The sequence below is a fragment of the Bos indicus x Bos taurus genome, chromosome 13 (genome assembly GCF_003369695.1).
Source record: "Bos indicus x Bos taurus breed Angus x Brahman F1 hybrid chromosome 13, Bos_hybrid_MaternalHap_v2.0, whole genome shotgun sequence".
Taxonomy (NCBI): domain Eukaryota; kingdom Metazoa; phylum Chordata; class Mammalia; order Artiodactyla; family Bovidae; genus Bos; species Bos indicus x Bos taurus.
The window spans coordinates 40,399,112-40,423,718 of record NC_040088.1 but is presented as its reverse complement, the minus strand read 5'-3'; the positions used below and the strand labels follow the sequence as shown (position 1 = coordinate 40,423,718).

The 24,607-nt window shown below is 40.1% G+C and overlaps 2 protein-coding genes and 1 pseudogene across 9 annotated transcripts in view; 2 read left to right on the top strand and 1 right to left on the bottom strand.

Annotated features, from left to right (window-relative positions):
* The window catches only part of GDI2 (GDP dissociation inhibitor 2), a 28,964-nt gene extending 11,601 nt beyond the window's left edge, over positions 1-17,363 (top strand). The window contains exons 3-11 of one of the 2 annotated variants that reach the window (XM_027559535.1): positions 1,837-1,936; positions 4,459-4,593; positions 10,345-10,543; positions 10,803-10,934; positions 13,028-13,127; positions 14,384-14,555; positions 15,950-16,094; positions 16,283-16,337; positions 16,427-17,363. In XM_027559535.1, the coding sequence (XP_027415336.1) occupies positions 1,837-1,936; positions 4,459-4,593; positions 10,345-10,543; positions 10,803-10,934; positions 13,028-13,127; positions 14,384-14,555; positions 15,950-16,094; positions 16,283-16,337; positions 16,427-16,573 (1,185 nt within the window). In that variant the 3' untranslated portion in view covers positions 16,574-17,363. The remainder of the gene's footprint in view (positions 1-1,836; positions 1,937-4,458; positions 4,594-10,344; positions 10,544-10,802; positions 10,935-13,027; positions 13,128-14,383; positions 14,556-15,949; positions 16,095-16,282; positions 16,338-16,426) is intronic. The other variant, XM_027559536.1, reaches the window with a different exon arrangement.
* Positions 4,601-6,427, top strand: LOC113903429 (annotated as a pseudogene).
* Positions 17,364-18,916: 1,553 nt separating the features above from the next.
* TASOR2 (transcription activation suppressor family member 2) overlaps positions 18,917-24,607 on the bottom strand; it is a 67,049-nt gene continuing 61,358 nt past the window's right edge. For all 7 annotated transcript variants that reach the window (XM_027559531.1, XM_027559529.1, XM_027559528.1 and 4 more), the window contains 5 exons: positions 22,818-22,943; positions 21,975-22,128; positions 21,048-21,153; positions 20,429-20,610; positions 18,917-20,068 (listed from right to left, as the gene is read on the bottom strand). In XM_027559531.1, the coding sequence (XP_027415332.1) occupies positions 19,950-20,068; positions 20,429-20,610; positions 21,048-21,153; positions 21,975-22,128; positions 22,818-22,943 (687 nt within the window). In that variant the 3' untranslated portion in view covers positions 18,917-19,949. The remainder of the gene's footprint in view (positions 20,069-20,428; positions 20,611-21,047; positions 21,154-21,974; positions 22,129-22,817; positions 22,944-24,607) is intronic.

Here is a 24,607-nt window from a genome sequence, read left to right as displayed (position 1 = left end):
AGAGTACATCATGCAAAATGTGGGGCTAGATGAAGCACAAGCTGGAATCAAGATTGCTGGGAGAAATATCAATAACCTTAGATACACAGATGACATCACTTTGATGGCAGAGAGCAGAGAGGCCCTAAAGAACCTCTTGATGAAGGTGAAAGAGGAGAATGAAAAAGCTGACTTAATACTCAACATGCAGAAACTGAGGTCATGGCATCTGGTCCTAACTTCATGGCAAACAGATGGGGAAAAAGTGGAAATAATGACAGATTTTATTTTCTTGAGCTCCAAAATCACTGGGGACAGTGACTGCAGCCACAAAATTAAGATACTTGCTCCTTGGAAGAAAAGCTATGATGAACCTAGACAGCATATTAAAATCAGAGCCATCACTTTGCTGATAAAGGACCTTATAGTCAAAGCTATGGTTTTTCCAGTAGTCATGTATGGATGTGAGAGTTGGACTATAAAGAAGGCTGAGTACCAAAGAATTGATGCTTTTTGAATTGTGATGCTAGAGAGTCCTTTGGACAGCAGGGAGATCAAACCAGTAATCCTAAAGGAAATCTGAAAGAACGGATGCTGAAGCTGAAGCTCCTGATGAAGCCACTTTGGCCACCTGATGAAGAGCTGGCTCGTTGGAAAAGACCCTGATGCTGGAAAAGATGGAGGGCAAGAGCAGAAGCGGGTGGCAGAATATGAGATGGTTCAGTAGCATCCCTTACTCATTGGACATGAGTTTGAGCAAACTCTGGGAGATAGTGAAGAACAGGGAAGCCTGGCTTACTGCAGTTCATAGGGTTGCAGAGTCAGATATGACTTAAGGACTGAACAATTAACAACAACATTTTTTATGGCTGCATAATACTCCATCATGTATATGTAAAGCATCTTCTTTATCCTTTCCTCTGTCGATGGACATTTGTTTCCATGTCCTGGCTATTGTAAGTCATGGTATAAGGAACTTTGGGGTGAATGTATTCTTTCTAACCGCGTTTTTCTATGCTTCAATAGTATGAGAATCTAGAACTTCAGATGTACAAGCTGTATTTAGAAAGGGCAGGAATGGGATTGCTGAACCTTATGGTAGTTATTTTTAGTTTTTTAAGGAACTTCCATACTGTTCTCCATAGTGGCCTTACCAATTTACATTCCTCCCAGCAGTGTAGGAGGAATCCCTTTTCTCCACACCCTCTCCAGCATTTATTGTTTGTAGACTTACTGATAATGGCCATTCTGACCAGTGTGAGATGATACCTCATGCAGTTTTGATTTGCATTTCTCTGGTTGTTGAACATCTTATCATGTGCATTTTGGCCATCTGTATGTTTTTGGAGAAATGTCTGTTCTTATCCTCTGTCCATTTTTTGATTGAGTTGTCCTCTTTTGTAATATATGTGAGAACTTGGGTACCCCCCGCGGCCCTCACTTGGGGTTTTTATTGAATGAATATATACAAACTTTGTTTATTTTGTTCCACCTTAGCAATAGGATTCATGAGTTTGAGTGAATATTAAATTTTAAGTTGCAAGCTGCTTTTTATCTAGAGTCTCAAACTTTGCAGAATTAGTACTTCAGTAACAGTTTGTTCTGCATTCTTGCTAGTAAAGAGCAGACACACACCACCTCTGCGATGTTTATTTTACCATTTATTAGTTTAGTAATGTATTTAATTTGTGGATGTGTTAGAATATTGCAAAGTGGCCTGAGTAAAAATGAAATGCCCTTGTTGTCCTTTACCTCATGTTGGTGGTATTTTGCTATATCAGAATCACTTCATCAAAAGTAGTTGCATAATGAAAGTTAAATTTTGTCACATTATGGGTGTTTTTGTTTTGGTTTTAGTTATACAAAAGATTTAAGATACCCGGAGCTCCACCAGCATCCATGGGCAGAGGAAGAGACTGGAATGTTGACTTAATCCCCAAGTTCCTTATGGCAAATGGTAAAGAATTCCAACTTAACTTTGTAACAGGACATTGACTCCGATTTGAAAGTAGAAAGTAGTCGTTGACTCTTAATAGAGTATTATGCCGAGTAGGTGGAAGTGGATTTTGTTGAATGGAACAGTATGGTGAGTAATAGGGTCCGTTAAAGGCTTCAAGGGTCAGTACGTTAAGAATGGAGGGAGGAGGCACTGACTTATCAGTAATTTGTTTTGGAGAAACAAAATTATGCTCTGGCGGCATACACGTCAAAATTGTGTTTGTAACAGACTTCCTCTTGATACTTGGTGACAATCTTAGATAACTGGGCCTTCAGAAACATCCATTTTAATATTTTTCTAGTTTGTAGGCTTTCACTGTTATTTTTTCATTTTGATTGTTGATATTTTCAATTAGAGCAGCTAAGTATCTATAAATTGCTGTGATTTTAGCATCTTTTTCTACGAGCTTGAAAAACTAAATTGTAGTCTATGTCCCGTGAAAATGTTTGCGCCACCCCTTCCCCCTTGGAATTTGTGTTCTATAGTTTGTTTCAGTGGAAAGATCTTATTTGAATTTAATCCTGGATTTAAATAAGTGAATTTTCTTGAGGTTAATTGTAAATACAAAAAGTTTATTACTTAAATAATTAAAATTAGAAAACACAGATGAGCAGAAAGGAAATAAAATTTGCATAACCAAAATCTTATCATCTTGAAACATGGTTAATATTTTGGTGTATAATCTACCAGTTCCCCCCCCCCCCCCCCCCACCTCCCAGGTAACATCTTTTTCAATCATTATACTGTGAATGTTTGAGAGAGAGGGAGGGAGGGAGGGAGGGATGGAAGTGGGGTGGGGTGGGGTGGTGGAAGAGATAAGTCTCATTGTCCACTCCAGGAAGTACAGCATGGGGATTCAGGCAGGGCTCTTTAAGACATTTCCTTTATATTGCCAGATTTTACTTTCGCCGGTAAACTGTGCCGCTTCCCCAATACCTTTACCATGCCCAGATATGATTCATTTTAGGTTTTGTGAATTTTGTCATACTAAAAGATGGAATAATGGAATTTTAATATATATCTGCTTACTGGAGGGTGAAATTTCTAGTTCATTGGCTTTCATGCCCTTTATTGCTTTCTGCTTTTAACATTTTTCTGTAGACATTTTTGTGTTTTTCTTTATTAATGTAAAATAGCTCATTATAAAGGCTGTTAAATGCCCTTTTAAAGTATGTTGAAAGTATCTTCAGAAAAGGCAGTGGCATCCCACTACAGTACTCTTGCCTGGAAAATCCCCTGGATGGAGGAGCCTGGTAGGCTGCAGTCCATGGGGTCACGAAGAGCCGGACATGATTGAGCGACTTCACTTTCACTTTTCGCTTTCATGCATTAGAGAAGGAAATGGCAACCCACTCCAGTGTTCTTGCCTGGAGAATCCCAGGGACGGGGGAGCCTGGTAGGCTGCCTTCTATGGGGTTGCACAGAGTCGGACACGACTGAAGCGATTTAGCAGAAGCAGCAGAAAGTATCTTTTCCAGTTTGTCATTGGCCTTACATGTAATTCTTGTGTTTTATTTCTGTACAAAAGCGTTTAGTTTTCATGAAGTCATTGGTTGATCATTCTGTTACTGGTTTTGATTTGAAAGGCTGTCTTTAAAATTTCAAATTCTGATAGCTACTTCTAATGGTATTATGGTTTCTTTTTTCCACTGTAGAAATAAGTTCATCTATTTTACCGAATGAATAAATTTATTTTATTACCCCGTTATTTGAGAAGTAGGGATAGAAATTTATTTTCAAATTGATCAGTTGTCCCTCAGCATCATAATATCTTTTCTACTCTGATTAGGAAACTGTCATCATATATTAAATTCTTATATGTGTGTCTCTGTTTTATACTGATTTATGGACTAATTAATTTACAGTATATTGAAATATCTGACTGCATAAAGGTTTCCTCATTACTTTTTTATTCTAAAAAAAGTTTTTTGGATTGTCCTTATATGTTTATCCTTTCAAATAAGTTTTAAAATAATTTTGTTTGGTTTCTCAAAGAAGTTTACTACTTCTAGTATACTAAAATTTCTTTTGGTTTATCCTAGATTTTTCTTGATCCAAAACTAGTGTTCATTTTAATAAATATAAATTGACTTAGAAACTGAAAAACACAAATTCCTGGAATACTTTGCCTGAGTTGCCTCTCTTTAATATGCAGTAGGAACCTTAAAGAAACCCAGACCTATTTGTAATAGTACTGTAATTCTAAACCTCATACTTCTAATAATTATTGTATAATTTTTACAAAAGCGAGTTGATAAAGTTATTCACCTTGAAGTTGTAACATTTGAAAAAAAGGCTAAATTTGCCAAACAATACGTCTGCATTCTGATTGTCCTATTAGAAATGGCTTTGAGGACTTTTGTAGGAGCTAATGGATGATGCGAAGAAAAAATTGGAAAGCCATTAGTATCAGTAAACTACTTCTAACTTTTGAAAGTAGTAAGATGTAAGTAACAGTTTGAATTATGTGACTCCTACAGGTCAGCTGGTTAAGATGCTGCTTTTTACGGAGGTTACTCGCTATCTGGATTTCAAAGTGACTGAAGGGAGCTTTGTTTATAAGGGAGGAAAGATCTACAAGGTTCCTTCCACTGAAGCAGAAGCCCTGGCATCTAGTAAGTAATTTTATATTCACAGAATATTAAAACTTTATAGTGGAAAGGGATCTTAGGGATAAAATTCAAAGTCCCCTGCATTGGCCATGCCCCCACTCACCCCCTCAACATAGTCATTGGATGTCTGTTATGTGCCAGACGTTATTCTCGGCAGTTGACAATATGTCCGTAAACAAGATGTTCAAAAGTGCCTCCCCCTCTGACGCCTCGGAGAGCTTTTATCTGGGAGCTTGTTGCTGGTGAAGCTGGGCCTTCCTGGGTCTAGTGTCTCTTTTCAGATGAATAATTCAGATGCATTGCTGTTTCGTGGAGTTTCCCGTGTGCTAGGTTCTGTGGGAGACGCTTCACATTCTTACTGAATTGCGAAGCCTTCGTGAGGTAGGGTTTCCAGTTTATAGGTGAGAAACCTCAGGCCTGAAATGACGTAGGAAGTGAGAGGCACGAAGGCACAGGAACCCTGGTAGGCTGCTGCAGAGCCCGTGAGCTGATCGCCGTCTGCGCTGACTGCCAGTGCCTCTGTCCCGCCTGCTGTCCTGGGGCCATGTCCGGTCCCTGGTACTGTGCCCACTCTCCAGCATCTCTGTTCCTAGGAGTTCCCAATGAGGATGGAGTGATTTTATTCCGAGTTAACGTCTTCTGTTCTGAGTCTTACTAAATAGCAAACACCCCTAGAAAGGACCTTCCTTCCTTTTAAGGTGATTTTGTTGCCATGAGGAATGAGCAGTTTGAGGAAGGATCAGTGTGTATAACTGAAGGCAGATAAATTTTCTAAGTGCTCTAGGAGTTCAGAGGAGGGAAAGGTTTGATTTTGGAGAACAGGAAAAGTGCCAGTTAATTCTCCAGGAATTTTTTTGGCAGTTCCTCTAACTCCATTTATTTACTTCTTACTATTAGGGGAGAAAATATTGGGCCTAAAGTGTTGAAAGACACTGTAGTTAGAAAGTAGAAACTAGCACTAAGGATAGGGGCTGGATTGGGAGTGGCAGGTGGTGGGGAAGCAGCAGCTCCTGCTTGAGTGGACGGAGTCCTTGCTGTGAGCCTGGGTTGGAAATCAGTCTTGTCAGTGATGTGCATCTGATGTAAATAAAGTGTCCTCATAGAAATCAGAGTCCAAGAGTTTGAAAATTCTTTTAAACACCGTTTGTGGTACGATTTTTTTATTTAAAAGTTTTACACTCTCTTGAGCCTCTTAACCTATATTAATAGCTTCAACCACCTCCTTAGTTTAAAAAAAGTTGAAGGATTTAACCTTTTGAGTTTTATTTTTCCCTTTTGACTTAATATTTTCAAATATGTAAAACAATTACATGACTTGAAAGTCAAAGTTATATTAAAAGATATATTTAGAGTCTTGTTCTTACCTTTGCCATTCCATTCTTTCCACTTTGTTAGGTGGTCATTTTTACTTATTTCTGACTTATCCTCATGTTTCTTTTTTTTTTTTTTTCCCCTCATGTTTCTTTTTATAAAAATAAGCAAATGGGTCCGGAGGCCACTGCTTCCTCCAGCGCAAGTGGCTGCGCTCGCCGCTGTCCTTGGTCGTGGGGTCGTTGTTGGCTCCGAGGCCGCAGCATTCATGATGGACTTACTTCAGGTTGTGCGTGACCACTGGGTACATGTACTTGTCCCTGTGGGATTTGTCTTGGATATGATCTGGATAGGAAGAATGACGAAAAGCTAACTGCCTTCTGGAACAAGAGTCTGTTATATAAAAGGGAATTGAAACCTAATGAAGAAGTCACCTGGAAGTAATGGCTACAGCTGAATTACAGAATGTTCACGTTTTTTAAATTATAAGAGAAATAACACTCATTATTTAATTTGAAAAAAAATTTTTAAAAAAAGCAAATGTATTTAATCTATATATTTTTAAGGTTAGATTTATTGAGGTTTAATTTACATACAAGTAGGATTTACCTGTTTTAACATACATTATTATGAATATTTGCTAAATTGCTGCCTTATTGTCAACTGTTTGTACTGATGGGTAGGATTTTGAAGGTGGAATGACAGGCAGGACAGTTCAGGGCAGGATGAATAAACAGGATTGGAAAGGTGTAGAGGGTGGGAAGTTCAAGAGAAAGATAAAACCATTGTTTTATACTTAAATAATAGCTAACATTATGTACAGGCACTTGTGCACAATTATTTGTGTGTATTGTCTAAGTTGATTGTACATAGCCTTTCACGACAGCCCTCTGAGATGTGCTATTCTTGGCATGTACATGAGGGAACACTGAGGTATACAGGTGTGAAAGAGCCCATGAATCTCATAGCTCATGACTAGTGAGAATAGTTTGAAGCCACATTTGTCTGACTCAAGAACCCCACACTTAACCACTGAACTATGTAGTATGTAAATATATAGCTTCTCAGATACTTTAAGAGCTGCCACTCAGCCTCTAATTCTCTTTTTCCTCTGTGTTGCACCCCATGGACTGTACGACCCCATGGACTGTAGCACGCCAGGCTCCTCTGTCCGTGGAATTCTCCAGGCCAGAATACTGGAGTAGGTAGCCATGTCCTTTTCCAGGGGATCTTCTGATCCAGGGATTGAACCTAGGTCTCCCACATTGCAGGCAGATTCTTTACCATCTAAGCCACCAGGGAAGTCCATGTAGTATATAAATATATAGTTCCTCAGATATTTTAATGACTGGCACACACCCTCGAATTCTTTTTTTCTCTGTGCTGCACATTTCCAGTGCCTGTGGTTGTTTCTCATATAATGTGTTGTCTAGGTCTCTTGGCCACTTTTCTTTGAAAATTCTGACTTGCCAAGATTACCATAGATAAGATAGAATTGAGCCAGACCAGACCTGATGCTTCAAATGTTGTATGCCGACTCAGTTTCAGTGGAACTTTTACTTTCCTTGGCCAATATATTTTTATTAACATAGCCTAAGTGGAGATAATGGAGGACGAGGAGTCTCGCGTGCTGTAGTCCATGGGGTTGCAGAGAGTCAGGCAGGACTGAGCGACTGAACAACAACAAGAAGCCTAAGTTTTTGTTGGGTTTTTAAGGAGCTGTATATAATGTTGGTTCTTGTGGTAGGTCATAATGCCAACTAAAACCTCAAGGTTTCAATAAGTATTTGTTCATTGGTCAAATGTTATTTTAGTCAAGTAAACGAGAAAGATATTTGGCCTCTAGAGTAATGTTGAACACAGATACTTAGAAAAGTTTGAGACATTTTCCTGAATAGCTTTGAAATGTGCCCAGCAAAACCTTGTGTCCTCAGTTGAATCTTTAGCTTGCTTGTTCTCACTCTTCTGCTGTGAGGCATCTGTTTGTCGGGGGCACCTTTGACAGCACAGAGCCGAGTGACTGGGGGCTCCTGGTGGTGGTAGGTATGCCCGCTGCGGGGCCAGCTGCAACCTGGGGTGAGGCTGTTGAGGTCCACCATTGGAACGCCGCATCGCATGCCGTGTCTCTGCTTTTCCTGTGACATTCCTTCTGCTTCATTTCTTAATTCTCTTGTCAAATCTTACACCTGTTAATTGGAATGCTTTTTCCTTTTCTCCTCCTGAAACTGCTCTAGATTTTTGTAGCTTTTGTCTTGACACAGGTGTCTGTTTTGGCAAATAAATCTCAATGTGCAAGTGCATGAAAGAAGGTAAAGCTATTTGAAATGAAGTGAAGGCACAACAACTCAATGGACTAAGTGTGAACAAGAGTTTTTGTAGTCCCTTTATCATATACTTTGAGTATTTTCTTTGTATATTGTGTGTCCAGTATATGAATGTCAACTTCTTTTATATTCACTCCCATTGGATATTAATTATTTGGAGTGGATATTTATCGGGCACTTGTTACATGGCGGGGACCCATCTAAGAAGGTCTGGGGTAGGGAGGGGGCAGCAGAGGAGAAAAAAGTAAACAAGTGCTTTTCCTGTTTGTGCTTCCGTTAGTGGGAGGCTGGCTGTGCACGATAAGGAGAAGCATTTCAGCTGGTAATATAATCGGATATAAAAGCGTATCAGATGGTGGTGGAGATGAAAGGAGAGGGTGTGGGCGGGGCTGCTGTTTTAAATAGGGTGACCAGTAAAGGTGTCGTCATATAGAAGTAGCTGTTATAAAAATTATACTGTAGAAAATAGTACATGAATCTTTTAAATTACGACCTTTTCAGAGCCTCAGGTCTCTCAGATGTTGGTGATCACACAGGGATTTGGTTCTGACATAAGGACTGGAGGAGCAGCTTAGAGAGGCTCCTTTGTGTTGGGAGAGGCTCCTGTCAGTCTCAAGGCTTGGAGGAGGCAGGGAGAGGAATCAAGAGGAAAGAAGAGAAAAGAAAAGAATGGGGAACTGAAGGAAACAGTAGATTTTCATTTTTATTTTAAAAGATGCTATGTGGTAACTCCACAGTGAGCTATTGGTAAGAGCTCTAGGTTCCAACAGACGCGTCCACCAGAGTGACTCCTGAGTTGTAAGTGCGTTGGCGTGGTGACTTGTGTTTTCTTTGGCTCTCACACCTTCCCCTGATGGCTATACTTGTGTCTTAAGTAGCATAATAGAATATTTCTTTTTAGCTTTATGCTTTTTATTGTGTATGCATTCTGTCCACTTTTTTTAAATTTAAAAGCTAAGTTATATAAGTATTGATTAAAAAGGTTAAATGTAGTCAGGTGTCATGAATCGTCTCATGATCATTTTAATTTTCAATTTTGTTGATTTCAACTGTTGTCTTGGGGGGAAAATGTTTAAAGTATCAAAATATTCAACCGTCAGTGGATATAAAAGAAATGGTTAAGAATTTTTATGTAAAGCTCCAGTTGTTTTTTTTAAGCAGCTGTATGGTTTAAGAAAGGGGCAGCAGGAGAGGGACCCAGGAAACTTTGTTCTGTTTTGACCTTGTCTTTCTACCAGCTGTTCACAGCAGTGGGAATCCTGACTGGCAGGAGGAGCTGAAAGCTTCTTTCATGGTGGTTCATAGCTTTCTCCTCACCTCTTTTTTAGTGTAAAAAGCAGTGAGCTGCCTATCTATCTAGGACTTCATTAAAGTGACTGGAAGCGTAACCAGCATCTAAATTTCTTTGAGGACACTTTGTTCTTGGTATCTAAGCTGCTTTTCCATTAAATGCCAGAGTGTGTCTTAGCATACAGAAAAAGAAAAAAATGAGCATTTTGAATTTTAGGCAGTTGGAATACAGATCAGAGTTGTGGAAAGAACATTCAGATAGATGCCTTCATGAGTAATAGTTTTTCACAGTTGTATTTGTACCTAATATAATTAAAGTTGTTATATTTAATTAATTATTGGTTATAATTACTTGTAGTTGTATTGTAGAATTGAAGACTTAATAGCTGATCTGTTGTAATTATGGGAAGCCCAGTTGTCTCAGTGGTAGAGTCCACCCACCAATGTAGGAGACTCTAGTTCTATCCCTGGGTCGGGAAGATTCCCTAGAGGAGGAAATGGCTACCCACTCCATATTCTTTCCTGAAGAATCCCATGGACAGAGGAGCCCAGGGGGCTACAGTCACTGGGGTCACAAAAGAGTCGGACAGTTTAGGGACTACATAATTATGACAGTGTATTTCATAGTGTTACGAAACTGTCAGTTTATATTAAAGAAATGGTTAAGAAAGAAAGAAAGTTCATTTATTTTAAAACTCCTGTATTTTAAATTGCACATTGCATTGTAAGAGCCTAAGATAGCAACATGGGATATTTAGACTTTGCTCTCACACTTACTTTTCTTCAGTGTCCTTTTGTGAGTGTGTCTTTTTGAAAATTTCTTTTTTAGGCCTAATGGGGCTGTTTGAAAAACGTCGATTCAGAAAATTCCTGGTATATGTCGCCAACTTTGATGAGAACGATCCTCGAACTTTTGAGGGCATTGATCCTAAGAAGACATCAATGCGAGAGGTGTATAAGAAATTTGACTTGGGCCAAGATGTTATAGATTTTACTGGTCATGCCCTGGCACTTTACAGAACTGATGAGTAAGTCTTCTGGTTTTTAGATTTGTATTTTTCTTGGAATTGTCACTGAATTTCCCAATTCTGCAGAGTGGAAATTCTAACAAAACAAATACATAGCTATATTATACTATGAAAAAGAAGTTGAGCTTCAGTTTAGTGTTAGAGCCTTATAAGTAAAATATGGAAGGATTGAATTGAAATCCTTTCAGATAACAATTTTAAATTGAGCAGAGGAATGCAAACCAGAGTGCTTTTCTAATGTTCATTTCCTTTTGTTTAGCTATTTAGATCAGCCATGTTGTGAAACCATTAATAGGATTAAACTTTACAGCGAATCTTTGGCAAGATACGGCAAAAGCCCATACCTTTATCCACTCTACGGCCTTGGAGAACTGCCACAGGGATTTGCACGGTGAGAGCCCATCTTTAACCTTGTCCTGAAACCCCTCTGATCCTGAGCTGCATCTTAAATGGTAGCTTATGAGACGTGGTTGTGAATAATGAGACAAGGTGTCTGTGGGTAGGGAGGTGCTTTTTATTTTTAGTGCAGTAAAACTTATATATACAATGAAACCATAGATCTATAGTTTTAAAAAAATGAGTTGGACATATATGTAGACCTGTGTGACCGAAACTCCCGTCAAGGTGTGGGACTCCAGGAAGTTTCTTTGTATCTCCGCACAGTCACCCCAACCCCCACTGTAACAGCTGCATTTGTAATTTTTATCACCAAGGATCACTTCTGTCTCCTTTTAGTTTATGTAAAAGGAATATGTGCTCACTTTTGCTTAACAGTATTTTTGAGATTCCTCCATATTAATGCCCATGCTGGTAGTTTAAAAAACAGTAGTATTCCACTGTGTGAACCATGTGAATGTGCCACATTGTCCTGTCGATGGGCATTTGTGTAGTTTTCAAAAAGTTTTGGGGTGTTACGAATGAAACTACTATGAAATTTTGTGTATGGACCTCGGTTGCCACTTTTTCTGGGCACATACATGTCCAGGTGTGGAATTGCTGGTGATAATGGCATGTATATGTTTCATTTGATGAGACGCTGCTCAACAACTTTCCAGAGGGGTTGCAGCATTTTGCTTACACTTAGCAGTGTGAGAGTCCTGGTTGCTCCACACCCCTGCCAGCATTCATTATTGTCAGTCTTTTTCAGCAGGTGTGAAATGCTATCTTACTATAATTTTAATTTCCATTTTCTGAGGAGTAATGTTGATCACCTTTTCATGAGCTTGTTTTGTGAAATTCTGTGGTGTGTTTATTTGTTGTGCACATTTTGTTATTTCCGATTAGCTGTTAATCACATTCAGTGAGTTTTAAAATTTTTAAAAAAGTTTTTTCAATAGATCTAGAATTTCCATGTTTAAAATATAGTATTCATTTTTATGGTGAGGTTTTCTGTTTATTAATTTTGACTCTCATGAGTATGTAATATTCTTGAACATAGATCTTTGAACAAGCATATTTATCCCTGTACATTTTTATAGTAGCTGCATTTAACTCCTCGCATGTTTTAACATCAGTAATTTGGACATCTGTTTTGATCGCTTTTCTTTTTTCCCTGTGTATAGTAATCTTTATATAAAAAAGTTATATTTTATAACATGTATATTGCACATACTGATTGGTATACATTGTAGAGATGCTGGATTCTTTCTGCGATGAGTGTTGATTTTGAGTTGGAGTTAAATTATTGACCATTCATCTTGAACTTTTGGAGGCTTGATTTTATACTTTGGTGGTGGGGGGATCTTTTGTCTGGCTGAATCCTTAGTCCTAGCATAGTTAGGTGTGGTCCTTTCATGATGTCATTGCAAAGTGCAAGAAATGGACCAAGTTCCTCTAATATGGCATTATCAAACTCATCTATCCTTATGGCCTGTGGTCTCCGCTTCGGTCTTTTTGCTTTTCAGTTGTTGCTTTTAATGGATTCCTTGGGAGTCTGTCATGTGAATAAGCATTTCTGGAGTTACTTAAGGATTTGAAGAGATTTTATAATTTGGCTGCTTCCCATTTTGGAAGATTTTTTTCCCCACAGTTTTTATCTCCTCATGCAGGCCACATTCTGTCTATGGCAACTTAAATCATAAGCCTGTGGACTGGGAGGTTGGTTCTTTTAGGGGAAGAGCCATGCAGACCACATGAAGATCTCATGAAGTTGCTTCAAGTCTCTTGTCTAGTTTCTGCCTGTTTTTAGTCAGTATCCAGTGCTTCCTGATCATTTTTTTGGTTGTTCAGAGTTTTATTTATATGCAAGAAGAATAGACTTATAAAGCTGTTCTCTTGTTACTGGTCAGATATTCATAACTGAATGTGAGACATCATTTACGTGGTTTTGACTGTTTCAGAATTGATGCTTTAATGACTTAAACTAATGCCGTTTGGAAGGAAATTGAACAAATGTTGTCTACTATTCATGAAAGTCTAAGAAAGGAGACTAGTAGTTTAAACAGTTATAAATTACTAATTGTAAATACTTTTTTTTTCCCCTAGGCTAAGTGCTATATATGGAGGTACCTACATGCTGAATAAACCAATTGAAGAAATCATTATGCAAAATGGAAAGGTGATTGGTGTAAAATCTGAAGGAGAGGTAAGGACCTTTTACAACTTAAAAAAAATCATATTCTTGTAAAGATAACTTTATTGTCTAATAAGTACTTAACTTTATTGTCTAATAAGTACTTAACTTGGTGTGGATGTTGATCCCGGATTTCAGATCAGACATGTTTTCTTTATGGTAACTGGGTGTTCATAATGACTGAAATCTAGTTACAGGTGTGCTTTTGTTTAAAAAATTTTTTTTGTATTGTGTTGATTGTTGCTTAATACTAAAACAGAAATTACGAATGCGCTCTAAATGGTAAGTTTTATTTATATGGTCCAAATTTTCATTTAAATTTAGCTTTATTTGTGCCACTTACAATTTATTGGTTGAAATGGGGCTTGGCCAATACCGTTTTATTGTTTTATTAAAGTACATTTTTTTTTTCAGTAGTTCTGTGGTGGCTTTTCATTTTCTTCCAAGTTCTCAGGGGGTGCCATTGGTGTTGATCTGCAAACCAGACCATATTTCATGAACCCATCAACTTTTACAAGTAGAACTATTAAAAAAACTCAAAAACTATGTTAAAAAAAATATTTTGGGATTCCTGATTGTATTCCATGGGTTCGGACCGTATAATCTATACTCAATAGTTGACCCTCTTACCCTTTATTGTTGTAGATCTTTTGTAACTATCTTGTGCTTTCAGCATACACATAATAGATGTTTAGGAAAGAGGGATGAATATTTTAATCTGATATCTCAAGGTTCTTTTTATTCATTCTTTGTTTTAGGCAACTGCTTCCTCTTAGGACATTTCAGTGCTTTGATATAAAGAGGAAAACTATAATAATACATAAGTTATCTTGCAACTTAAATTTTGCTTAGGAAGTACAGACTTAAAATGAGAGTGATTATGGTCTGTTTGTAATATTAGTACCATTTATAAAGCGTTTATTTCTCATTGGGTCCATTCACATATAATGACATTTCTTGAACAGTTTCATTTAATTCTAGCAGTATGTGAGCCTTCTTCTGCCCAGTTCTAAAGCTTATACATCTAAACACCATGCAACACATTTTCTCTATTTGAATAAGATTTAAAATTCATAGATTTGCTCCAGGAGAACTTACAGGGATTATTGGCAAAGCTAGTTTTAATAGTTATCTCTAATTCACTAATTATCTGTGGTTAACTTGATAAAGATAACAGATGATGATCAGGGAACAGTGGCATCATTATACCTTCTAAAAACATTGTGATGAACACTGAGTATTAGAAAGTCTTCAATGTTTTGTTGCAGATTGCTCGCTGTAAGCAGCTCATCTGCGATCCCAGCTATGTGAAAGATCGAGTAGAAAAAGTGGGCCAGGTGATCAGAGTCATCTGTATTCTCAGCCACCCCATCAAAAACACCAATGACGCCAACTCCTGCCAGATCATTATTCCACAGAACCAAGTCAACCGGAAGTCAGGTATGTTACGGAGGTCAGGCAGTGTCTGCATAAATTGCAGCTTTTATCTGTTCTATTAGAGTGAAGAAACTTTAGTTTACACATGGAAAATGTGATGGATCCCTTTTAGCTCATAGAACTCCTAAACCATCACTTTGAAATGGACACGTTAGGCCAGGAGCCCCGCCTTGACTGGGCACACCTCTTGGGGCCTCCCTGCCCTCCTCTGTAGAACCGAGAGCTGGACCCTATGAGTCTGCTGTCTCTCTCGTCTGAACGTTGTATGCTTGTGGGAGTTTATGCTTATTAGTTGACCTGATTACACTAACTTTTAGGCTGATGACAGCACTACTTTTATGTCATGATTTGTCAGTATCTATACTTGTGTTTGCCTTTAGCAGTGTGCTAGAAAACAACTTTGATTTCTCTGATTAAGATCACAACTTATCTCTGAAATCATAATTCTGTTTGCTTTAACCATTTGTTTTCATCTAGTAGCGTTTCCCATCTTCCTTTCAGTTAGAGCCCTGAAGGTTTTATTTATAAAAACTTCAACTTAAAAGGAACTATTAACCTTTAAATGGCCAACTATATATTTTTTTCCATATAAGAAATCATTTCACAGAAGGTTATTACTAAAACAAGGGGACTTTGACTAAAGTAATCTTTCAAGGGTTCCCAGTAGATCTCAGGGTCTGGGAGAGAGTCAAGGTGAGGCCTTCCCTGGTGGTGGTTCAGTGGTTAAGAATCCCCCTGCCAATGTAGGGGCATGGGTTTGATCCCTGGTCTGGGAATATTCCACATACTGCAGAGCAACTGAGCCCATGCTCAGAAACAAGAGAAGCCTCTGAGAAGGCTGAGCACAGCATTGAAGATCAGCACAGCCAAAAGAATAAATAAGAAAATAAAGAGAGTAAGGGGAGCCTAGTAATTGTTTTCTGTATTGGAAATTATGTAGTTACTTTAGTGTTACACAGACAAGTATGGAATTATTATGAGCTTATGTCAACATAAGAGTAGCCTCTGCTGTTTGCAATTTTATATTGCTTAAAAAAATTAGAAATCAGTAGTTAGTTAAACCCCACCTTAGCTAGTCAGAACCTTTCTAAGTGCAGGATTCAGAGAGGAGAGACAGGTTTCCACATTTAGCTGTGGCAGCCGGGCAGACTCATGTCCACGTCCACCACTCACCGCCACGTGACCCCTTCCTTCATCTCCAGTAGGCTCAAAGTGGCTGAATATTTGCATCCCTTATGTATGACTGACCGTGTTTGCCTCCATATAGATATCCTCTCAGAAGATAGTCTGTTCCAAGTAATGTTAACTCATAGCTCCCTGAAGTTGGGGTGAAACCAAGTGCGCGCTTAGGCCCCGTGTCTACAGGGCCTCGCAGTAATGGCTTTGCTTGCTTCCAGATATCTACGTCTGCATGATCTCCTCTGCACACAATGTGGCCGCACAAGGCAAGTACATCGCCATTGCCAGCACAACGGTGGAGACCAAGGAGCCCGAGAAGGAAATCAGACCAGCCCTGGAGCTTTTGGAACCAATTGAGCAGAAGTAAGTGCTGGGTTTGTTTATGCCAGCTCATACCCAGGACTGACTGACTCCTTGGTGAACTGAACCCTTGAGAACAGTGAGCGCAGCCATCGGCTCTTCCCAGCCTCCTTGCCTGGGATTTGAGTATCAGGCCCAGCAGTGAGGGGCATGTCAGCTCCCTTGCTGACTGAGTTCTCTCTCTCCTCCAGATTCGTTAGCATCAGTGACCTCCTTGTACCAAAAGACTTGGGAACAGAAAGCCAGGTGAGTGGCTATCTGAAAAGGGTAATTACCAGGCTTCATTGGGCGATGTCACCAGATAAGTTTCAAGTCTTTGTGATCTTCATTTCCAGATCTTTATATCCCGTACCTATGATGCAACAACTCACTTTGAGACGACCTGTGATGACATTAAGGACATCTATAAGAGGATGATGGGATCCGAGTTTGACTTTGAGGAAATGAAGCGCAAGAAAAATGACATCTATGGGGAAGAGTAACAGCAGTACATGTTATCATCTAATTAGGACAAACTTAAAATTTGGCAAATGATGCATATTGTATGAAATCAGTATTGTAAGGCCTGCTTTTGTAATCAAAATTGAGAGATTGCAGAGCACTGTACCAGTAAATATTCCTCCCCTTTCTAATATCATGTATTAACTTGTTTTCATGGAGTGGCTCTTCCGAATTGGCAGGTTCCCACGTTCTGTTCAATTTAACCAGTACTGGCTTGTGTTTTCTAGTGAAGGATCAGTTTTAAAACCTTGTGATACTGATACAGAGAACTTGATACAGTATTTGTATCTTTTAATCAGTGTAGCCTTTGCAGTTATGAGCTTCCGCTGTTCAAGAGCTGGGTCAGTGCAGCTTGCGTGCCATCTTGTCCTCTTGACGGTGAGGAGGTTCAGAACTGAATGTCTGTAGCCGGGGACAGCGTCCCTTACTCCTCCCCACCCCTTTCCGTTCACGGTCATGTGTCAGGACAGTGCCCACCCATCCCAGCCACAAGCTTGGTTTACATGGGCCTCCAGTTCTAACCAAACTCCAGACTTGGACAGTCTTTTGGAGGAAGCCTGTGTGCGGTGTTTTAACCTATTAAAACTGATGAGCGCAGAGGGGAAAGAAACCCATCATAAAGCAGGTAAATGTAGGAGCTTCTTCTGTATCCCGGATGTGGCTTCTTCAACGGACCAAGCTGCAGCACAGTATTGATTTGACAGAACCTCTGCTTCAGTGATGTCTCCAAATGATTTCTGTACTGCAAATAAAGCCAAACTCTGGAAACCAGCTCCCTCTTGTCCGTCTTTTGTGTCCTGACAACTCAGAGCTAGTGAGTACTGCACTGGCCTGACAAGCTGCTCATCTCCTTCACTAGAACTGGAATCAGACATGGGGATGAGTGCTGAAGGACCCCCATGGATGGTGGAGCACCGCCATCAGGCTGCACTGTGAGTACACCCTGAATTACGTCCTGACACAATGTTTATTAGACCCTCCTAGGAATCCCAAGTAGTGGTTTAGAAACAGACTCTTTCATGAGAGAGTAGAGGACCCTGCCAAGTGGAGTAGGTGCTTTAATATTTCCATTTATTTCAGATTGTAGCTGCACATAGTTTCAATGGTACCCGCTTTCCCCTGGATAGTTTGAGCCTCACTTTATGCTGTTACTACATCAGAGGAATGAGGACATTGTGACTATTCTCTTGGTCTGAGTGTTGATTCTTACAGATGAGTCTGAAGGACATAGACTAAGGTAGGTGCTCCGCTCTGTTAAAGGATTTAGGTAATAATAACTTAGATTAACCAGGTGGTTACTTTAGCTCAGTTTTTCAGGCTCACACTGCCCACTTTTGGGGGGCTTGTCCTGCACATGGTATGCACCTCCCTGGATGACATCCCCGATCACCCCAGTTGAAACCTCTGCCCTTTCTAAAGAGTTATCTCAAATTCCCACAGGCTGCCCCCTCGTCACACAGTAATTCACACTGAACTATTAATGCAGCAGAGGTGCCTGCAGGCCTAGTGATAAGACAGAGAGCACCAGCATGTCTTCATGTTATGCATTCAGCATATTTACTGAACAGTAATATGTTGGTGCCAGGCCAGTGGGTACAGGGTTGCCGAGGGCAGAGTCTGTACCGGAGCTCAGCCTAGCGTGCCCACCCTCTCAGTGTGGCTCAGCCCTCAGTCACAGGACAGATGGCCTGGCAGGCGCCTGCGGGCGGCTCTCCGTCTTCAGCAGAGGAGGTGCAGGGCAGGTGCCATGCTGGGCAGGTGGCAGGTGTGTTGGCCATGTGCTCTCCTTTTCTGTAGTGATTTCTGATTAATGCAGGGTACCTAATTCAGTTATGGTTCTCCTACTAGATTCTTGTCCCTGGGGTAAAAATGAACTGGTTGGTTTTCTAAGAGCTAGGGTAAAGACAGTTAAAATTCAACTGTATTCCTCCTCCTAGGAAGACAACAAGTGAAGTTATTAGCACGTTGGGTTCAGTAGGGGCAGGATATGAAGCAGGTAAATGACTTCCTGAGGGACAGGCCTAGCGTGACCCCAAGAAGGCCAGGCCTGGGGGTGGGGGGCGGTCCCGAGCTGTCCCCTGCTGGATCCTGTTGCTCTGGCCGGCTACACCTGGGATAGGGGAACACCAGGCAGGTCTGTGGGGACAAGGCCAAAGGAGTGAGGCTATAGTGAGGTAAGTGGGACCATTCCTCTGGAAGCAGTTTATTTTATTTATTTATTTTTTGGAAGCAGTTTATTCTAAGTGGCCTGAAAAATTTTAAACTGCTATAAATCTTCCCTAACATTTAATTTTTACTATAAAGTCATTGCAGAAGCAATTGAATGATTTTTAGTTGTCTTTATTAAAAAAAAGAAATTAGTTACAAAAATCTTTGTTCCAAATAGATACTATGTATCGTACAAATGTTTTTTGCTTGGTTTTGAGTTTTAAGGATTATTGTAGAAATTATTTCTAACATAAATAAATGATTATTTCTTCCTCAGGACTGATTTTGTAGTGCAGTATTTACATAAACTGAGTAAGTGAAAAATGATGGTTCATAAATTTGTACCGTTTAGGAAAAAACTAACTTCATGTAGTGTAGCATGAATAACAGGAGATATAACACTTAAGAGTCTATGTGGTAAAACCTTTAAAACAGACTGTCACATGCATTACAGATGCATATTTGACCCTAACATGCAAAAACAGAGCTACTGGTTAAAATAGGTGTATTTTTTGCTACAATTCAGTATACTTGTAAAATTCTTATTTTTAATGTTAAGGTCAATTAATAGCTCTGAAAACATTCTGTTCAAAATGAAAATACTATTGAACACTGCAGTCCAAAGCTAATGAAAAAGTGCAGTGCTGCTGTGAACAAAGTCATTCTAGCAATGTGTAAAACATGAAGGAAAACATTTCCCCAGGTTGCAAAACACTGAGATTTCAAAGATTTTTCAAAGAAAAGGGGAAATATGAATTTATTGTTGGCATCGTCGATGTCTAGGTAAGCTGCAGTTGAGCCACCTGGATAAATACAAAATTGATAATTCTGTCTTTAAAACAAAATAACCAAGAACTGTTGCATAAGTAGGATGATATCTACTGGGGAAAATATCCAGGAGTCTACATTGTCTTCTGTCTGCAAGTGAAAACGTTTATCATTCAGAAAGTAGTTATTCATTAGTGATACTTGAGAACGTCCCCTGTATGCCAAACCAGCAGCAATTCCACCCCTAAAAAAACACTTTAAATTTACAGCATGATGTGTAACATACAAAACAGTTGCTGAGCAACTGGTTTCTCATAGACACAGATGTCGGTCTCTACTCCTGTCAATTCCATCTCATATGGGAGTGTTTGGGAAGTGTTCTTACCAGTAGCTACCCCGAAATGGAGCTGCTACTTTCTGTATATTTTCAATAAAGTCATTTACATCTGTCACAAGGATGCCACTATTTTCAAAGACTTCTCTGGAGACCACAGGCTTTTCTGTAAAAAGAAAAATAACTTTTGGTGAATAATTCATTATTTGTATACAGCTTTGGTGTATACACCTTTTATTACTACATTACGTATGAGGGGAAGAAGGAGCCTGTGTCAAATGAAGAACAAGACTGGAAACTTTGGGGTCAGCTGCCTTGGGGATGGGGTGCTGAAACCACTGATGGGCCGTCATTCCTTAAGTCTTGTTTAAAACCGTGGATGGTTTCACTTAACAGACCTTTATCTAAGGAAATAAAATCTGCTCTACTCGCCCCAGCCTTGTGTGTGTGCAGGCTGCCAATGATTCCACCTGGAAGGGCATTTCCTGGCTGATGACAATCAGGTAGCACTAAGGGTGTGAATTACCTGTCAGGAAGACAGCAAACCTGGCGTGGATGTGCTGAACCTGCAGGTTCACCAGACATTTCAGATGCTCAGCTTTGGTTGATGGTCGAGAGTCACACTGGTGATAGTGAAGCAGCTCAATGATGTTTGCACTCTGATACGATTTCAATATTAAGTTCTTTTTATGTGCAATTGAATCCACTCTGAAAAATACAATATTAAATTTAGATTAAGTTTGTGAAAGGTATTATTTTCCTGTATCTTAATTTTCAGTTTTATTCCTAGACTTTTTGTCTTCACTACAGTCAGTTATACTCCTTCCCCTTTAATCTGGTCTCCACTTACTCCTGATCTTGAACCTTCCTCACCTCCCCTCTGAAGTGCTCTGGTAATGAAGCCCTGTGAGGGCTCTGCCCCTCCCTGGCAGTGCTGGCTCTCAGGTCTGCTCCCTTGGTTCCTCTCCTAAGTACACACCTTTCCCCAGCCTCCGTGCTCAGCCATTTCCCCTCAAGATCTTATGTAAGTCCATAACCTTGGGGCAGCACTTGACCGATGCTGATCTAGAACTCAGGGAACACTTCAAGGTGAACTTGGGGGTTCTCCACCCCCCCCCAGGCCTCACCTTCCATGAAGGTCTTACCTTACATCTTCCTTTAGCTTTTTATTTTCCCTGTAGTGAAGCAACCACTTCCATCTTCCATTTTCATTTAGTTTCTCTAGGATTTTGACAATTTCCTTCAGTTGAACTAGGGATAGAACAAGTTTAACAAGAGAAGATGTGTTTTAGGATTGCTGGCTCGTCAAAGCCCAGTGATCACCTGTGAGAAATAAGGCCCCGTGCTTGTGTGTGCACCATCACTGCCCCCTCTTTTGCAGGGCGGGCTTCTCAACCCAGCCCTGCTCATTCATGCTCCCGCAGGGGAGGAGTGAGTAGAGGCAGCACTGCAGTCATATAGACCATGGACATGGAGAAGTGGGTCCTGCTGCAGCAGGCTTAACACAGAATCTATAAATACTTGCAACATTCATGATACAAGTTAAAATTCAGTGCAGAAGTGGTATCCATATTTCTCATGAGGCATCGGAGCTGCAGAGACTTCAACTATATAAAAGTACTGCCCTGTGCTCTGACATCCTTCTGTGTCAGTCACTGCTCCGAGAGAAAGCAGATACGAGTGTTCAAGCAGGTAACTGAGCTGACTGAGTAGTGGTTTTCAGATTTCTCTGGTACTGATGGGAGCGTTGATATGGCAACAGAAACGGAGGAAAGAGGGCTGATTCTAAACAAATATGTAGCTGATGATTTGCCAAAGGGAGAAATTGAATATAACAATCTAATGCGTATGAATAGTTTAGCTGCATTACTGAGCGGTCTGATGGGGGAGGTGACTGGTTAGTGCAAAAGACGTTAAGAGCACAGTGCTTAGCACAGCATATGGCAGAAATTAAGCCCTCAGTATATGGTGACTGATGTGTAAGTTGATAATTTCTATTTGATGAAATATTTGGGTCACTGGGCAAGGAGAAACTGATTTGACTATATAAGAAAGGAAAATAAGAGACCAACCTAATGTTAAAGTCTCTAGTAGTTTGTCATCTGATACCACAAAGCCTCCTGTCCGAAAAAGCTCTTGGTAGGTGTTATTGAGGATGTCTTCAGGGCTGTCGACTCCGGCAAAGACGACCCTGGGAAAGTGCTTCAGCTTCAGCAGAGAAGGGATCTGTAACATAAGAGGTTCCCAGTGAAGACGGGGTCATGGGGTCACTTCTGTCACTTTTACCCAAGGGCGTTGGGACTCAAGAACAGCTGGAAATACCTTTAACCCTGACGACTGACCCGTTAATTACACAGTGTTCTCAACTCCAGAGGTGGGGGATGGAGTTTGGGACTCCTGAGGTTTGGGATGTGTATCAGGTGGCAGGCTCACCACTGTCTCCAGCTCAGTGCAGTCTGCTGTGGGTTCAGTTAGCGTCCTGATGCAGGACTGTGCTTGTCCCCAAAAGGGGCTTGACCTGGCACAATTATTCAGTTAATAGGTAACCATGGTAACAAAGAGTTAAGAAAATTTTCACAAGTCCTTTTAAAGCAAGACTTGTTTCTGTTAGATATCCAGAGGTACAGATTTATATTTCAGGTGGAAAATCGGTGTCTTTTCATTGACGTTCTCCCTTAGTTACTGTGAAGATATTCTTAACTCGCAGACATAATTTGCAGATCAATACCTTGGTAAATGACAACATTAGTATCAGCAGCACAGTATCTCAAACCCATTATCTTCCCACTTAGATTCAACGGTATTGGGTTTTAACCTCTCCCCTAAATAAAAAGGCAGTGATGAGGCTAATTTCAGAACAACATAAAAAATGCTCAGAATACGTATCTCTGTAAGAAGGTGATCTCCAAACCTACCTGATGCAGGTGGGATGCTATATCTTCATTTCTGATGATGACTAAGAGTGCACCTTTCTCTCTCTGAAATACTTGACAGAAATGCTGAGGTTCGATTTCTGTGTGGCCTCCTTTCCTCAGGATATTCTGAAAGATTTACAGAGAGCTATTATTTAAGAAAGGATACTTGCACAGAACTGTTATAAAACTGCTGACAGAAGATATATGAGAGCACATTTACTAAATTATGTCCTAATAAGGCACATAAATGGCAGTTTGTCTTTACTACTAGATGAGCACTTTATAATGAATCTTTTATGTCCATATCAAAGGCTGATTCTTCGGAAACATCAAACACACATACTCCCTCTGAAGGAGTCAGCCTGGGGATGAAGATATTTACTTTAAAACTGCAGCCTCAGTCAGTTTTTCCAGGACTTTGACCAGCCCTGATGCCTGTGCACTGCTCTGAGTATTACTAGCGAAGGCGCATGATGGAGAAGCTGGCAGAAGTTGGACAGTGTAGGCTCTGGGGTGTGGCAGGTGCTGGGGTTATACTGGGCCTGGTTACCAGGGGTGAGGGACATGGCTGTATCCCACACAATGGCACCGCAGTAAGCTTTGTTGGGAGGATAAGCTCGTGTAGTTAAAGAAGTTCCTCAACCTTGTCCTCTGATTTTGATGCTGTTCCGGTATGGAGGATTCTGGAGGGTTGCCAGTAACACTGTCCATCATTTGTTATTTCTTTTATAAAAATAAGGTTACTTTGGTCAATCCCCCTTGGATCTCAAGTCAACCTGAATTTTGACTTTCAATTCTTCATTCAAAATGTATGGTGATGCTAATACAACACTGTAAATCAACCACGTGCTAAGTCACTCAGTTGTGTCTGACTCTGTGACCCGATGAACTGTAGCATGCCAGGCTCCTTTGTTCATGGGATTCTCCAGGCAAGGATAACTGGAGTGGGTTGCCATGCCCTCCCTCCAGGTAAATCAACTATACACCAATAAAAATCTAAAATGAAAAAAGTATGGTGATGTATTTTCAAAAATACTCCTACCGACGAAATTTCTTTTAATAAAGAGCTCACTAAAATATCTAAGTATCTAATATCGTTCATCACTTCATGAGTAAACGGGGCTTGACACCCCATCGGCACTCCTGAACAGACGAATTTTCAGGAGAGCTTTCTGAGCTACAAACACTGCTCCTGATTGCACTTTATTCTCCAATGTATTTTACAAGGTGTCCACTTGCTCACTTGAGTAACACACAATTTGTTATTTTCTGTTGTAAATAGAGGTCATCTGACAAAGTATTACCATGAAACAATAGTCACTGTTGAAATGTGTGTGTTATCTACAAATAAATTGTGTTTTAAATCCAGATTACTTTTGGAGGCGAAGCACCTTCCAAAAAAGACTGAAGGCCATTTCATGCTGTATTTTTTTCAACAAAACTGCTTCCCAAAATGGCGTGAAATGGGAGCAATGATGGCGGTGGAGGAGACCACATCTGGCAGCCATCTGTCAAAAACCATGGACAGCAAAAGAAACCTTGGTCGGGAAAAATACCAGTTACACAGAACAGATTTCACAAATTTGGAAAAAATAAATACTTAAAAATCATATTTAAATGATACAAAATTGGAGCCATCAGCATCTCCCAGGAGACCATCTCTGGCTCAGCCACCTGGGGAGCTTCGTGAGGCTGCTCTTCCTCACTTAGCCACCCTCCGGGCGGTGGAGGTGGGAAAATGCTCTCTACAGCACGGCTGCTCTTTCAGAAGCACTTTTCAGCGCCTTCCA